Raw genomic sequence first — 15,887 nt, 5'->3', positions numbered from 1 at the left:
TTAGCAATTAACTAAAATACTCAGGCATACACCATAGACTAGGACAAAAAATATTTCTATGTACCTACTCATTCTGAACAGAAGCTTTTATAAAATGTCAATAATGCTCATTCAGTGCTCAGCAGCATCTTGTATTGTCTAAGACCAATCTGAGGTGGGTGAATTCCCACTGCTTTTCCCCTCCCATCCCATTTCCTCAAGAATAAAATACTATCGGTATTCCCCATTCTCCCACGTTTCTGCAGTTCTGCCAACAGTTTCCTGAGGAAAACATGGAAACTTAAAGCCTGCAACATTTTGCACTACCAGACGACAAACCCCTTTGGATCCAATCTTTATAATTCACATTAAGTGCAGTCAAAAAGCAAACAAATCAAACAAACAAGGGAAAAAAGCATCTCTACTAGAATTATCTAACACAATGGTCTGGTTGCTGTGTTATCAAAAAAATGTTTACCTGCAAATTCATTAAAATGTCCATAGATTGATAGTTATGAATGGACGGGCAAACTTTTAATAGTTTGAACAATATATTAAATCACACTAGAATAGTACTGTAAAAGCTAATAATTCATAATCAGGTACTAGGCAGCAATATATCAATACCACCTAAGGAACATGTTTAAGAAGACAACATAGGTTTTCAAAAAATAATAATTAAGTTTTGACAGTTAGTGCATGTATATTTAAATAAATACATATATAACAAAACAAGTGGAGTGAGTGGTTGATTTACTACTTCATGGCGGCATACTATATCAATACTTTAATGGGTTTAAAACACAGCATTCCATATGAGCCTCTCAAGCTGAAGAATAAACGACTTTGTTCTGTTTTACAGATCCCTACAAAGTCTATTATTTTAACAAACATTATATATGTGTTATTTCATAAATTCTATGTATCATGTCTATGTATTGGACATTATCATTTCAAAGAAATGCAAAGCTGTTTCTGCATATGACTGGAGAAAAGTATAAAAACAAACTAGTTACCAAACACATCTTTCATAAAGTTTCTTTAAGAGTCATTTTTTTCTTTCAGTGGTAGACTTTCTGGAAACACTAGCACGCCGTGCAATGATGACTTACTAACTTGACCTAAGGTGATGACAAGCAATCACATGGTTTCACTCAAAGCAGTGTTTCTGAACTATTACACCATTACATTAAAATCAAGGCTTACTCTCAAAAAGGAGTTATTATAACATCAACACATATAACAGATGAGGACACTCAATAACAAAGAGGAAAAAAAGTAACCATTATCCCAAAAATCAGTTAACCATGAAAGATGACTGAACATCTCTTTCACTCCACAGCCTGGATTTTGCTACAATATTTAGAAACAAAACAAACCACGCACATCCCCCCCAACACACTCTCTATACATCAAGACCAAGGTGGTATTCCCACTAAAGCAAACCTGAAAACCAAGAGTTAGCACTTGCACAGAATCAAGGGCTTTCTTTCCACAGCACAGCACACACATCACCTTAAGGAATAAAATGTCTAGTATCTTGTGCTAACAGAACTGTTAAAGTACTTTATTTCGTCCATAGCACACAAAAAAATAAAAGCCTTTACTGATATAAAAAATTTCCAATAAGACTCATTACTGGTAACAGTCCCTTGTCAAGATACAGCTTTACGAATAAGAAATTCAATTTACCTACACGTTTTACTTCTGCACAGGAAGAATAGCAGGCCAGCTAGTTTGTATTTGGCAGCAGCAACACTTAGGACAAATAACTCATAACTGAACTCTCCAAGCAGCAGAAAGATTAACTAGCACAGTGTCTTCCAAGACACCTTAAGCGTAGCGAGAAGGGGAGAATAAAAGTCAAGGAAAACATTCTTGGAAGTGTTAAAACAGAATAGTGCTACAGTTTATTCAATAAAAGCAACAACTAAATAAGCAGAGGCCTTATTGGGCACAAAGAACTAGAAAATAATTTAAGAGATGGAAAGAACAAAGAATGGGTGAACACTCTTCAGTTAATTTGCAGACTTGAACTTCCATACACTAAGTTGCAGTTACTTTGCAATTAAAAGATCTGAATCTGTCACTCTGAGGTATATCATCCCAAGTATGGCCTGGATACAAGGCCAATAGGTTTGTCAAGTTCTCTTAACAGGACCTATGCATCACTGTCTAGTTTTACTTAGTTGTATATGTAAAACTTGCCTGATAGAGGATACACAGTCTCTGTGCTCTACCCCAATCTAGTACTTTTGCAAGCAAATAACGTACAGTGGTGTAAGATATCTTCGCATCAGTTTGAATTAACCAACACCAGCAACTGCTCCTGTAGATCAGATCTGGGTATAAACCCCACTAAACACCTTGCGAGGTGTTCAGCTAGTTTCAAACCTACTCACCAATTCACAGCAAGACTTATCACCAGCGTAAAAAGCCAAGGCTGCAAACTCGGATTCAGATATAGGTTCACCCATGGTACATGATCCTGAAAGAAAAAGGATTAGGAGAAATACATGAGGGGCAGGAAAACAACATATGTTTTGCAGGACTTAAAACGATCGCAACGTTAAATCACGCTTTGCAAGAGTTTCACAGAAGACATGTTCTTACTATTACACCGCATAGGTTAGCGCTCAAAAAAGTAACCTAAAGCACCAGTTAAAAGCCAGTTACATCAACTAACTAAAAGTCTCCTAAGCCTCTAACGCCTGACAATACTTCTGGACGCTACCTCACCCCTGAGAGAGGAGGCAGGGCAGGGAAGGGCAGTTTACACCCGCCGGGTCACGCAGCAGCATCTCAACAATTATCGCCACATCCCGGGAGCGCAGAGTCAAACATCCTGCCCTCTCCGCCGGGCAGCCTCTTCTGACGGAACCAGCGGCGCAACCCCCGCCCAGGCCGCGCGTCGCGTCGCGTCCCGCCCTGACCGGCACCGCCCGTCCCGCGCCGGCAGCTCCGCCAGCGGTGAGGCGGGGCCGCCCGCGCTCCCCGACGCCTCCAGACCCCGGAAGCCCCGGGGCTCGTCACTGACGTCTCCCGCCGGGACAGCCCCGCCCCTGCCCGGTCGCCCTCGCGGCACGGCGCTCCAGCGACCGCGGAAGGGCTCCGCCACGGCTCCCGCGGCCGACAGCACCGGCCCCCACCCCAGACGGACCGCGCCGGACGCCGCCACCCTCCGCCGGCAGAAAGGAGATGACGAGCTCGGCGCGGCACGGAGCGGAGAGCGCCCGGCACTGCCTCCCTCCCGCCCGCTCTCCCTCACCAGTCTCCACCTCAGCCGCGCTCCCCTCCGCCGGGCCCAAAGCGACTCCCAGCCCCACCCGCCGCACGCGCGAGCAAGCTCCCCGACCCAGCCGAGCCCTGGCTATTGGCTAGTTACCGCCTGACGTCAAGGCAAAGAGCCAATGCGCGGCAAGAGGCCGGCAGACCACGCCCGCCGCGGACTCGCCGGCTCCGCGCATGCGCCCGCTGCCGCGGTAGGGCCCGGAGCTGGCCGGGGCGCTCCGGCCGCGCATGCGCCGGGCGCGGCTTGGCGGGGAGGCGGACGCGCCGTTCCGGGGGCGAGTGGGCGCCGCCGCCTTCCTCCTGCTGCGCCGGGCGTCCCGGGTGTGTTTTCCTCCTTCAGTCAGGCCGCGGCTTCGAAAGGAAGGAGGCAGCGCTGCTTCGCCGGGCGGGGAGGGCGCCGGTAGCACCGCGGCTCCTTTCTGTGTGCCGAGGGGCGGGTGAAGCGGGCGCTGCGGGCCCCCGGGGCGCCGTGCGCGCTCCCGCGCCCACCCTCACCTGGGGCCGAGGGGACCGGGGTGCGTCCGCGGGCTCGGGAGCGCGCTGGGGCGGTGTCGCGCCCCGCGTCCGCCAGCACCGGCGTGTGACGGGAGGAACTTGCCGAGAAGCCTCTAATAGCTGCTTATCGTCTTTCCCGCCCCGCCCCGAAGTTAAAGGGAAGAGAGCAGCATGGTTGAAAACTCTCCAGCCCCGTTGCCAGAAAGGGCAATATATGGATTTGCTCTTTTTTTAGGATCGTGGTTTGGCTTTAGTAAGTATGGCAGCTGTTGAACACTTCACCGAAAAGCGTTGCTTTGCTTGTGAGACAAATATGAGTCTGATAAGACCATCTGACAAGGGTCGAAATTGCGTTAGCGCCACCTATTGTAAGGGTGCATGAGGAAGGACTGAGCATTGTCGTTGTCATTGACATTGTCATTGACATACACTTGTCAGAGTAGTGTCAGCTGTTACAATGATGTCATTGCCTTTTGTGGTTTCCTCATGTTTTGTCTGTCTCTAACCTTATTATGGGGTCTTTAATAATATTACAGAGTCAAATTATTTTAAAAACTTTCCACATTCTCATTTTAGTAACTTTTTTACTTGAATTGCATACATTGTCGCTATTTGGTAACCATTGTAGATAGTAGTAGTGCAAACTTCCTGACACAAATACTAAAAAAAAAGTCAGTCTGGTCAACAGCAACGGAAAATTATTAGGATTATACCAGCATATTTTTTTTTGCCAGTGTAACAGGTGCTTTAGCATTTCACTGGGGATATTTTGCATGCCCAGACAGGACCGAGGCTTGAGAGGGGAGAACGCTTTCACAGCGCAAGAAAAGGTGCTGCAAGTAGACTGTAGTTGAATAATGAAACAGGATCCTGCTGTAAGTCTTTCTCACCCTTAGGAAGTAAGTTAAAGTAAGTGGGTTCCAATTCCTCTCACACGAAGCCACTGCAGTTCAGTATCTTGTGTTACTGGCTCCTAACTTGTTCCCCTCAAGTTTGTTAAACCTTTCTCTGCATTTGTTGTTAGGGAGCAAAATTTCTCAGTATTGATTTTGTTGGCATGAAAATGATTAACTTGCCAAGAATCAGAAAGTGTTTCCAGCAACATTTTCTTAACAATTTCATCCAAGCACTGCAGTTCTGCCAACTTTTCTTTCAACCAAATGATGCGCTGTGTGATTTTCTGCTTTAATATTTTCTGCATTCGGAGCCATTTGACATCCTTTTACTGAGGGTTTTTTTGTTCTGCGGTTCAACATGCGAGAAATTCTTGTCTATATGCATAGGAAATCAGAAACTAAATGTTAAATATAAAATGGTATCGTATTACCATCTGCAAAACATTGTTCCCATATTGGGCAGGTTTTGTGTCTGAGAGGCATATTCTACGATGTTTTGGTAGAGCTATTTAAATAGTATGAATGCAAAATACTGTCTCAGAATGTATCAGTAGGGAATATTAATCTAAAACTTAGGAATGAAGTCCAGAACAATATCAATTGTACTATTATGAATTTTTAATTCTTCTGTGCAGTGTTGTATCTTATCTGGGCATATGTTCCTGAAACTTGGCTGTTCTCATTGGGACTGACATACTGGCCTCAAAAGTAAGTTAAACTAATGAAACTCTTTAGCCTGCATATGTGTAAGTATAAGACAACCTTAATTATTTTCAAATAACAAAACTTAGTATTGGGCTTGTATTTAATCCAATTTTTCCTGATGATGAAGGATTGTCTCCTTTGTGAAGCATTATTTTATATAGATAAGTAGCTATGATAAAATTTTTTCCATTGTGTAATGAAAGAAATGATATTTGAATGTTTTTTGATAAATTTGACACGTTGTTTTCAGGAAGTTTGCTGATGAAAACACAGTAAACTTTAAACTGTAATAAAAAAAATAAAAACCTTCTTAAGGAATCTGTTTGGTGGTTTAGACCAAAGTAGCTACAGTGACACTGCAGTCAGTAATCTTCTTGGGAAGGATGATGATCCATATTGAGAGGTGCTGTTTCTTTTCCACCTGGCTAAATTTGTGGTAGATACTGTAACAACCACTACATTAAAACTGTTACATGATTAGATGTTTGTTATTATGATATGTAAACTTGAAAATCTTTTTCCTCAGATACTGGGCAGTTGCTTTGCCAGCGTACCTACTGGTTGCTATAGGAATTGGTTATATATTACTTTTTGGTATTAACATGATGAGTACAGCTCCACTTAACTCCACACATACCGTTACAGGTAATTTTATTGGAGGTTTTTTAAGCTTTTGATACTTAACTGATAATTGCTGTAAGTGTATATGTGTAGCTGCATGTAATGTAAATTAAATTTTAAGCCTTTAAATATTTTGATCTACAAAGGGAATTCTTGGAACTACTGAAGTACTAGAGTGAAAAGATAGCCACGAGCCTGACCCTTCCCTCTGTGCCATCTTATGGGAGTGGTTTTCAACTAGGAAAGTGAGCCTTGTTAGTAAAACAGACCACGTTAGAGGAACAGGGCTTAAGTGTATAAAGCTCTCGCAGGCATGTGCTGTGCATTGCAAACCAGTGAAGAGTGTCATGGGAAGAAGGGCGTGAGTACCTACCTGGCAGAGCCAGAAGTGGGAAGGTATGCAGAAGTCAAGGTGGTGCAAAGGAGGATGCTACAGGATTGAGACCTGATGAGATATGTTACTGATTCCCTGTCTAAAAAAGCTGTTTTTCAGTTCTTCTCTCAACTTCCGCGTAGTCTTTTTTCCTTCCAAGGAGACCTGTTCTAGTCATTCCTGTTATTCTCCAGGCAGCTGCATCTTCCTCCACATGGTGTTCTATTTATAGTTGGCCGTTTTTGTCAGAAAAAATGTAGACTGTAAAACTTGGCGGGGAAGTTACCTGTTGCTAAGACTGCTGAAGTTGCATCATTTTAACAAACTACATACAGTGTATTACATTACACTGAACTGCAAAGGAAAAAAAATCAGTGGAGGCTGTAGTTCAAATGCATTACTTCGATGAGTCTGTCAAGAACTGCCATTTTGTCATCCCTATGTTCCTGGCTGCTCATTCACACTCTTAGGTCACCTTCTCATTTGTTGTCAACCCAAGAGGTTGTGTGGCTATATGGCAGGTGGGATGGGGGACCTACTCTTTTTGAAAAACAGCTATATTTGAAAATTTTGGTTTTCAGAGGAAACAGTTCCATAATTGTGTTCAGATTACACCTGTAAAAATGTTTATGCTGTTATAGGAGTGGGTGCTGTGTGGTGATGGGAACAAGCAGCTGAAACAAAGGGAGAGTGGACAGCAACGCAACAGAAATCCTAGTACAAAGCATTCAAACTACAGACTGAGCTCTTCATTGCGGTGTTTGTTTGTTCTTTTGATCTTTGGGTAGTTATGGTTCAGTGTCACACAGCATCCTAAATCCGGCAAAGTTCCAGGGCGATTTCAGCAGGAGAGTAGGATTGTTTTCTTCAAGGGCTCTGCTAATATATGTTGACGTAAAGCATTTCTGGTGACCATCTCATTACACCTCAGCAAGATGGGGTTTTCAGCATGAGTCAGAGTAACTAAATTTATACAGTGTTGCACTATATAGCATTTCTTGAAAGAACAAAATCTTTAATATGTGGAATGTTCTCATTGTCTCTTGTAGATAACTATGCAAAAAAGCAGCAACAGAAGAAATTTCAAGAAGAAGCAATTCCAGCATTGAGGGATATTCCTATCAGTGAAGTGAACAGAATGTTTTTCCTTCCTGAAAAAGGGATCTGCAATAGCAGATAGTCAATAAAAGGATTGGTAGAAGTGTTACATAAGGAAAATTAAAACCTCTCCAAGCTAAGAAAAACTCTCCTTTTAACCGTCCTTTTACTTGTAGAACAAAGTGCTTTTTTTTTTCCCTTCTGAATTTCTAACTAAATTTATGTTAACACATTTAATTGAGATGGCTTGATTTTATTATTATGCATGCACCTTATAATAATCTGCATTGGTATGAGATTTATGCCACATTAATCTATATAACTGTTCTTATGAGTTTAAAATAACACTCTATTGCTTGTAGATTTCTGCTTGTAATTTTCCTCTACAAGTGAAAAAAAATAGCTTTTGGATGTAGCAAAATTCTATTTCCCTTTGAATTCAGGGAGAGAAAATGTGTTCCGCTGGTCAAATGCTTAAAGATCTTTTTTTTTTTTTTCACAAGTTATGTTACTTTGAAGTGCTTACATTGTAAATACACAGTTTTCGTTTGTAAATATTAATAAAATCTAGCTAGTTTTTACTCGTTTAAATTAGCAGTTTTTCTGTGGTTCTTCTGTGATATTTGTCCTCAGTAAAGGTGTATAGTGGTCCATTTTTCTTTACACAATTCTTTCCTCGACAAAATATGTTGATTTTTCCCTCTCGCCCCCGAATTGGTGGCCTTATTGAAATACCAAGATTACTAGAAATAAGGAAGGTGGGTTGTGAAGATTTTTCTGAAACAAGTCTTGAAATGACATTTCTTTTTAACTATTCTTAAGAACACTGAAAACTAGGTTCAAGGAAATTTCTGAAAATACAGGAACCGACAGGTCCATCTTATTATAGTTTAGGTTATAGCACAAAGCACAGTAACTTGTTATGGCATTGGTTCAGATGTTTCTTAAACCGTGAATTTTCTTTCATATATGCATTACTAAGCAGAGACACAATTATAGCCTTTCTTCCAAGTGTCACAAACCCAGTTATTTTCAGTAGTCAAGGTTATTTAGTTTGGTTATAGAGACTAGTGAATATAGCCTCATTATTGTTTGTTAGGTCTCTAAGCCAACTTCTGACCAGCAGAGAATTTAGTTAAAAATGTCACTATTTCATTAAAATATTGTAAGAAGTTTTTGAAGATTCATGTGAAGAATCTTACACTGTTTCTTTAGAAATCAGTCAAAACAACTATCAGTTGCTGTGGGAAGTCTTAAGACCTGGTAATAATCAATCTGATATGAATATGAAATTTGTAGTTTCCTGGTCCTTTAGGCTTCAGTAGTTTACTATTTTTTCTGCCTGCATTTGAAGGAAAAAAACGTGCTAGGTATTACGGGTAGGAGAAAAAAATGCTTTTCAACATTTCGCTCTGTAATAGTAGATTTTAGATATGTTGTTTGGGAGCGTTTCATAAGAACGAGTATTCATACCTAAGCCTAATGACTGCAAATTAGTACGATGTTAATTACTTCACTTCTTTGTGAAGTTTTGTTTTTTTAGTTTGCCCTCAGTTGCTATTATTTCCCCCTCCTGCTATGATTTTCCTCTTCTATTAATTTTAATTTACGTGTGCAAACAGCCATACATAGGATGAATTCAAGATTTTATGATCCAACAGACATGAAGTTGTATTTACTCTTTCGTCAGTTCTCTAATGACATTGTAGACGCTGAAGTATTGACTGTAATCTTTTCTTCTGTGTAATTTCTGCCTGTGTTCTATGTTCCTTTTGCTTTCTGAGAAAGCAATTTCGTTTTTAATTCTAAATTGACAACAAGTGAAGGCCACATTTCTGGTATCATTTGATGTAAGGATTAACTTAGTCCCCTGTAAAGGATACCCAAATCCCTTCAGGATAAAGAAAAGCTACTGGAAAATGCCCTCAAGCCCTGAAAGCACACAAATTAAAGGACTGTAAACCTTGGACAAAGATTGTATCAGTGATGAATCTGCCATTTCGTTTAACTGCAGACCTCACAATTATGGGAAAACTAACAGAGACACCTAAGCGAGTAGGCAAACCGAGGCCATTTGTTTAAGTAAAACTTGCAGGCATGAAACTCAATCTTTGCTTTTCTGTCACTACTGCGTAGCGGTGCTTCAAAGACACCATAGTGACCTTTTCCTCAACCTTAGGAGTAATGTTTGACACTTCAGAAATTGCCTCTGTGATCCAAAATAAAACCAGGTAACAGTGTATGTGGGCTAATAAATCCATTGTAGGGAATTGCAGGTGTTTGGGATCCATCATTTCACGTTCTTGCCTATGACTCTGATTGAGGACAAGATACGCAGCTCTGCCAGCAAAGAGAAGAGAGATTCTGCCGTTTGTAAATACGCAGCGTGCTTATAGCTGTTGTAAACACACAGTATGCTTATAGCAGTAGGTATTTAGTGGAGTTTATGTAGATTTTGCCTTAGATATTATTCAGAAAAAGACCTGAAATGATTGAACTGTGTTGCTAGTAGTGCCTTTCTTTACAAAACATACCTGTTCAAAGACTGGATATCGGGTATCCATTCTTCTCAGAGACTGAGGAAAAACTAAATAAATAAAGGCAAAAACCTAAATTTGCCCCCATTTTCACCCTTCTGACTTATTGATGGTGTATTGTTATAGCACAATCAGTAGAGTTAGACCAACTGCATTATCCCTGCTGAAAGAAACTGAATGATGAAACTTCAGCCGTGCTTTTTAATGCAGCTTCTAGGATTTTTCTGCAGTCTTCATCATATTGGAGCCTGATAGTATTTTACACATCCTGCTATAAACTTGATTTTGTAAGACAGGTTCCTCCACAATGGTATTAGAATGAACGAATTTATAAACATATCATAAAAAAATAACAAAGTTGCACTGTTTCAAATGAAAAGATGGTATGCCAATGGAAATAGTAGAGCCGTGGTTGCCAAATTTGTGTAAAGGTGGCAGAGTACGTCTCTTTCCATCTTAGCTGTAAAGGGGAGGGTAGTAATGGCGCAGATGGTGCATTTATGATGTTGAAGTTGAGAAGTACTGAAAGAAAAAAAAAACAGAAACAGAGCATCCGATTTCAGTTTGTAGGCATGGAAGTGATGTCCTTGCAGGAAGCAAAGCTGAGTGAAAAAACTTGTTTTAGCAGTTGTAAAATGGAGTTATCTTTCTCCTTGTGATATGCAGGTATACTTACGCTGTTACCTAAAGTATTCTGAAGTGTCCAGGCCACCTTAAACATATTTTGAGCATACTATGGATTGCAGTTAGCTTGATTCGATGATCTTTAAAATAACCATTGTTTGTGATTTGGGATGGGGAGAATAGGCTAGAAGGTGAGTAACAAATTATATTACTCTAAATTTTTTTTTATGGCAAAAGTTCAGATATCAGTAAGTACAATCAAAGACCCTCTCATATAAATCAGAAAGCTGTAATACTAAGTGTTTATACTGTTGCTTCAGGCAGCATTTCTATAAAGTTAAAAATTGGCCTGAATCAGGAGGGCTCATGCTGCCCGTGAGGCAGGTAGTGTGCCTGAAGCTTTTCTGAGAGTAGGAGCAGGGAAAATACATCTATGTTTTAGTTCCATAGTGTAGATCTCTTTCTGGTACTCTGGTTGTTCCTTGGTCCACCTCTGTGCTAGGTGGTCTGCAAGCATTAAAAATGCAGTTCTGCCACCAAGGGCAAGTGAAGCATACGCAAGGAAAGATGGTGGTAAAGTCATCTTAATAGGTTTTGTCATTCTTTTTAGTCGGCCTGAAGATGCTGTAAGTTAAATTGGGCAAAGTTAGGCCAAAAAGATACCTTAATGAAGAGAAGAGATCGTAACTGTAGAAACAGTGAATTTTCTATCTCTGACAAAACTTAAATAGGAGAATGGGGGTAATGGTGAGATAGTCTGAATAGTGTTTGAGTCTTCTCCCTCTTCTCACCTGCTCCAGTTTTCTGTCCCAGGAGGGTGTAACAAATCAATGTCTTTGCTGTATCTGTGGCAATTCAGTTTTATAAGAGTAATAAGAAGATATCAGATCTTTGCTCTAATACACTGTTTCTCTAATACTTCATTCACATTCATGACGAAGCTCCCACCTACAGGTACAATGAGAAACTCGCATCTAAAGCTCTTTTGAAAAAGGCTTTTGAATACTTGATTTCTTTAACAGACAGTTTCTATGGACTTCAATTCCATTTGTGAGTGTAAATGATAAGGTATTTCTGACTGACAAACAGAATACTTAATAAATTACTTTGTGTAAATACATTTTGTTCCATAATGCACCTTTTCCCCAGACCCTTGCATCTGAGTGGCTAAAACATTTAATGCAAAGTCCTACTTGCTGCTGGACTGTTAGATTTCCAGCCAGCTCTAAACCAATAGAGATGAATGGGGGTTTTTGTATCTCTCCCTCTATTCATGAATTGAATCGTGTTCTGAGGAGAAAGTTTTGGAAGCATTTAGTCTTGTTCTGCCAGTTTCCTTACAGAGAGATTGCCAAAGTAAATTTTGTTGGTATGCTGTGCAGTTATGTATCGACTTCATTCTCAGCCTTCTGCTAAAAGCAGCTGATTGATTAACCTGGCCTGGAAATCATGATTATATGGAGGGTAATTAAATGGTAGACGTTTCAGTGAATTGGATGGATTTTGTCTCTAGACCTCATAAAACACTGTTGTGAAAATTGCCTTTTCTCAATTGTGACAATTTAGTCCTGCTACTGTTGTTATTCTCTCAGTATAAATGTAGCCTAGAAAAAAAATTGTTCCTGTGATAGTTCTTTTCCTCTTAATCCAAATTATAACTGCATCATATGTAGAAAGAACGCTCAACAAACTTTAATGTCATGCAAGGATATGCTTCTCTTGGATGTATGCATCCTTCAGGAGCTTATTTTAAGAGAGCTTGGAAGTTGAATTTAAAACAGTTTTATGAACATGAATTGAACATAAATGAACATAATATATATGCAATAGAAATGTAAAATTGTAAACAGTGTCTAGATACTGTTCCAGCATTCAGGTACCAGTGAAACATTAATTTGTCTTTTACTATCATAATTTTAGACAATGGAAATGAAAAGGTAGCACTTACTGGAAATGTTACAGCTGTTGAACTACTAAGGGAAGTTCTGTAGAACAGAGATCCTGAGCCAATAATTTAATCTGTAAAATGCTATGTTTCTAGTCTTGTCTTTGAAGTAGTAACCTCACGATAAACTCATTGTTTGGGGATGCTTTGTTATCTTTTTCCTGCAAATGATGGATCCTTCTAAGGTCACTGAAAACTTAGCAAGGTCAAATCACAGATGAAATAAGAAACCAGAACTGAAACCTGAAAGTTAACTGCAGTTGAATAACAGAGGTGCTATATTAGTTCACTTTTCGTCTTCTCTTAATTATTAACAAACTGGTAAGAGATTGCAATGCGTATTTTATTTGAGTGTGCAAATAAGGGTATGTTGACCTTGTAACATGAAAAGATAGTCAGTTATTCAACAACAACAAAAAAATAAATGCTGGCTTTATGGGAAAATGGTTATACAGTTTTGGCTTCTTCTAATGACTGTAGTTAAATATTACCAATCAGGTAAATAGTGCAATAATAGTATCTTAATTTGAAAATGGAATTTGGCAATACAAGGGAAGTGAAAGAGAATGAGTAGCAGAGTCTGAGAAATGGAATCCTTTTGTGCCAATACCATGTTGACAGACCTCAGCAGGTGTGCAAGATGATTTGTTTTGATATTTCTAACAGCCTTTGGTAAGACTGTCAGCCAGTTGCATTTTTCTAGTAACAGTGCCTCTTCTACTGTCTTAAAGGACACACTTCTCTTAAGATTTTGTTTTTCTGTTTCAGAGATGTGGATTTGTAACAACACTTGCTTATGTCATTAAACCTGCATCTGATGTATCCAGGATGTAGTCCATTTACGAATATTAAAATGCCCGTTTTGTGGGAGACCAAAGATAAATATAGCTAATATCCTGCTTCCAACACTGGCAAGAGCAAACAAGATTAGGGCAAGAAACTAGTAATGTTTCCCCAGAATGCTTCCCCAGCCTGCAACAATGTGACACTTCTGAGTCAGATGTTGTATCTTTTTATTTTCCTAGGAAAATCTTTTGTTTACTTCTTATATAGTAGGTAAATTCAGTTTCAACATCACAGCTTAATCACAAGCTGAATTAAGTGCTTTCTTTTGTTTTAGACTGACTGCTCACTATTTTCATTTGATGTCCAATTGTTCTCCATCATCTCCAGGACATTGTGATGATGCAATCCTCCCCTGCCTGGACCACTCTGTGCTTGGTGTGATTCCCCTCCTTTTGCTGGACCGCTCACCAGCCTAGGATGAGTTGGGTGTGGATTGTGAAAGGCAGCGAACCAGAGCGTTAAGGAACCCCGTTAATGTACCATGCCTCCACTTGACCTGGTACCTGGATTGCGGCCCAGAAAGTGTGATGCCAGAAACCTCAGAATCAGCAAGTTCAGGGTTTGCATAGCTGGAAAATACCAGAATATTTCACCATCTGAGTTGGGCTGAAATGGAAAAATACCTGACAAAAGCCAATTATCTCGAACCCTATAAATAGCGATTCCAAGTGAGACCCTTTGAGCTCTCCTGGGTCGCAGCGGGCTGTGACCAGCATCTCCCCTGAGATGGGACACCTCTCAGGTACTCCGCAAGTCATCTGCTGACAAAGCTGACAGAAGGACGAAGTAAAGTACCCTCCTTGAGTCTCAGTTAAGTTATTGCCCGTTGAGGAATGCTGATGCATTGTGAGTATTTACTCTAAGCTCGAGAGGGAAATTTCACCCATAGGCTTGCCTCTTCCATCTATATCTATCTATGTGTTTGAATATACACATTTGTCTTCATGAGTGTGGATGTCTATATTTCACTGGATCCAAATATTTCTGTTTGCATGCTTATGTTTTATACATAGGTACATATATATATTTTGATTTAGGACACCTTGTAGTAAGTTAGTGTGAATCTTGTCATTTTGAATCTGTAATTGAGTCACTGTTTTAATTAAAACATATCCTACTGAATCGCCTTGTTAATCTTTAAATTGGTTAATCATCAAGTGTTGCTAAAAATTTAACCTTTGATTTACCTCGTACCATTATTAAATCTTGAATTGCTGCTAAATCATAACCATGTTAAAACATTCCATCTGCAACAGCCACTCAAGATGTAAAAGACTACTTTTATAAAATCAATCTTGTCTTCCAGGCTGAAAAGTTCTGATCTATTTTGTTGTTCATATAATCTGTATACTTGATCATTCTTCCCCTTCCTCTCTCTTCATGACGTTCATGTCAAGTATGAATATAATTTTCTAGGATACAGCTCACATTCTGAGTAATCCATCTGCCTTTATTCAGTGGCCAGTTGTCTGGGATTTCCAAACCTCCAGCATTTGTCTAAAACTACTCCTCTTTTCTGCCTAGGAATATTTTTAATGGAGCTACTGTCCTATGTGGTTTGCTGTAGGTCTGGAAATTCTGGACAAGTTCCAAATGGTCAGATTCTGCCTGGGCATGTTACAGGAAACTTGGAATAAGATGCCCCATCTGGTATTGATGTGGTAGTTCTGTTAGTATGTATGGCCACTGTCTATACTGTATCTGTTCTCTTGTGTTGTTCTATTAGTAAGCCCATCTGAAGCTGCTTCTACTGACCAAAGTTTCTTTACCAAGACTTCTGAAAAATAGTTAGTATACTGAAACAGATGCTTTCCATTTCTCAAAATAAACAGTAGATTTCGCCAACCAAAAATCAACTTAAAACCTGGCAGAGTTCTGGCATGCTGCTGGCACTTATCCAGGAGGCTTTTTCACAGGTCTCAGTGAGCCACTTGCCACTCCAGACTGGTTGACCACCAGCTGGTGAGAGTACAGGACAGAACAACAAAGCTCCACACAAGTGGAGTGAGCACCTGGAAGATGACATGTTGATGCTAAAGATTTGATATTAACTCCAGACACAGATCTTCAAAAGCTCTGTCTTTCTGCTGATCATCCAAGTTGCAGTTATCACATTTTCAGATAGAGCTTTCAAAGATTTCTGTCTGGAGTTAATAACCGATCCTCAGCATCGACACCTAGTCCTGCCTGTTGGTGCTAATCCCTCCAGCTCAAAACCTCTCCTTAATGCAAGAAGCTCAGTCTCGGCTGCAACTGAAGCTGGCCTTTGTTTATGTCACATGGTCCTGTGGATATTAGTCCCTCATGGCTATCCCACAACAATAATAACACCAGCTCTTGCTGGGCATCTGTGTCTGCAAGCGTGCATTGGTCTCATCTGAGGCTTTTCTGAAGAGTAACCACAGCCTACTGCTGGGCATCTGCAGGACAGGCAGAGAAGCTGTAAAGGAAGAACAGGCAGCATGTTCTCAATAGAA

General features: G+C 40.2%; 2 protein-coding genes across 6 annotated transcripts in view; one reads left to right on the top strand and one right to left on the bottom strand.

Moving 5' to 3' along the window:
• TTC3 (tetratricopeptide repeat domain 3) overlaps positions 1–3,275 on the bottom strand; it is a 66,522-nt gene extending 63,247 nt beyond the window's left edge. For all 5 annotated transcript variants that reach the window (XM_086618085.1, XM_086618106.1, XM_086618123.1 and 2 more), the window contains exons 1-2: positions 3,248–3,275; positions 2,382–2,467 (exon numbers count right to left, since the gene is read on the bottom strand). In XM_086618085.1, the coding sequence (XP_086474211.1) occupies positions 2,382–2,456 (75 nt within the window). In that variant the 5' untranslated portion in view covers positions 2,457–2,467; positions 3,248–3,275. The remainder of the gene's footprint in view (positions 1–2,381; positions 2,468–3,247) is intronic.
• Positions 3,276–3,863: 588 nt separating this feature from the next.
• PIGP (phosphatidylinositol glycan anchor biosynthesis class P) lies at positions 3,864–7,934 on the top strand. The gene is made up of 4 exons (XM_009977995.2): positions 3,864–4,018; positions 5,297–5,369; positions 5,893–6,011; positions 7,410–7,934. Exons 1-4 carry the CDS (start codon positions 3,937–3,939, stop codon positions 7,538–7,540), a joined length of 405 nt encoding a protein of 134 aa, XP_009976297.1. The 5' UTR covers positions 3,864–3,936; the 3' UTR covers positions 7,541–7,934.
• The last annotated feature ends 7,953 nt before the right edge of the window (positions 7,935–15,887 follow it).

The sequence above is a fragment of the Tauraco erythrolophus genome, chromosome 1 (genome assembly GCF_009769465.1).
Source record: "Tauraco erythrolophus isolate bTauEry1 chromosome 1, bTauEry1.pri, whole genome shotgun sequence".
NCBI lineage: Eukaryota > Metazoa > Chordata > Aves > Musophagiformes > Musophagidae > Tauraco > Tauraco erythrolophus.
Note: the sequence above shows the minus strand (reverse complement) of the source record. Positions and strands in the feature narration are given on the sequence as shown.

Bases quoted from the DNA above. Each gene is read 5' to 3' on its own strand.
- PIGP (XM_009977995.2), top strand. From the start codon at position 3,937: ATGGTTGAAAACTCTCCAGCCCCGTTGCCAGAAAGGGCAATATATGGA. The intron at 4,019-5,296 runs GTAAGTATGGCA...TCTTCTGTGCAG, and splicing joins AGGATCGTGGTTTGGCTTTA to TGTTGTATCTTATCTGGGCA. The intron at 5,370-5,892 runs GTAAGTTAAACT...CTTTTTCCTCAG, and splicing joins CTGACATACTGGCCTCAAAA to ATACTGGGCAGTTGCTTTGC.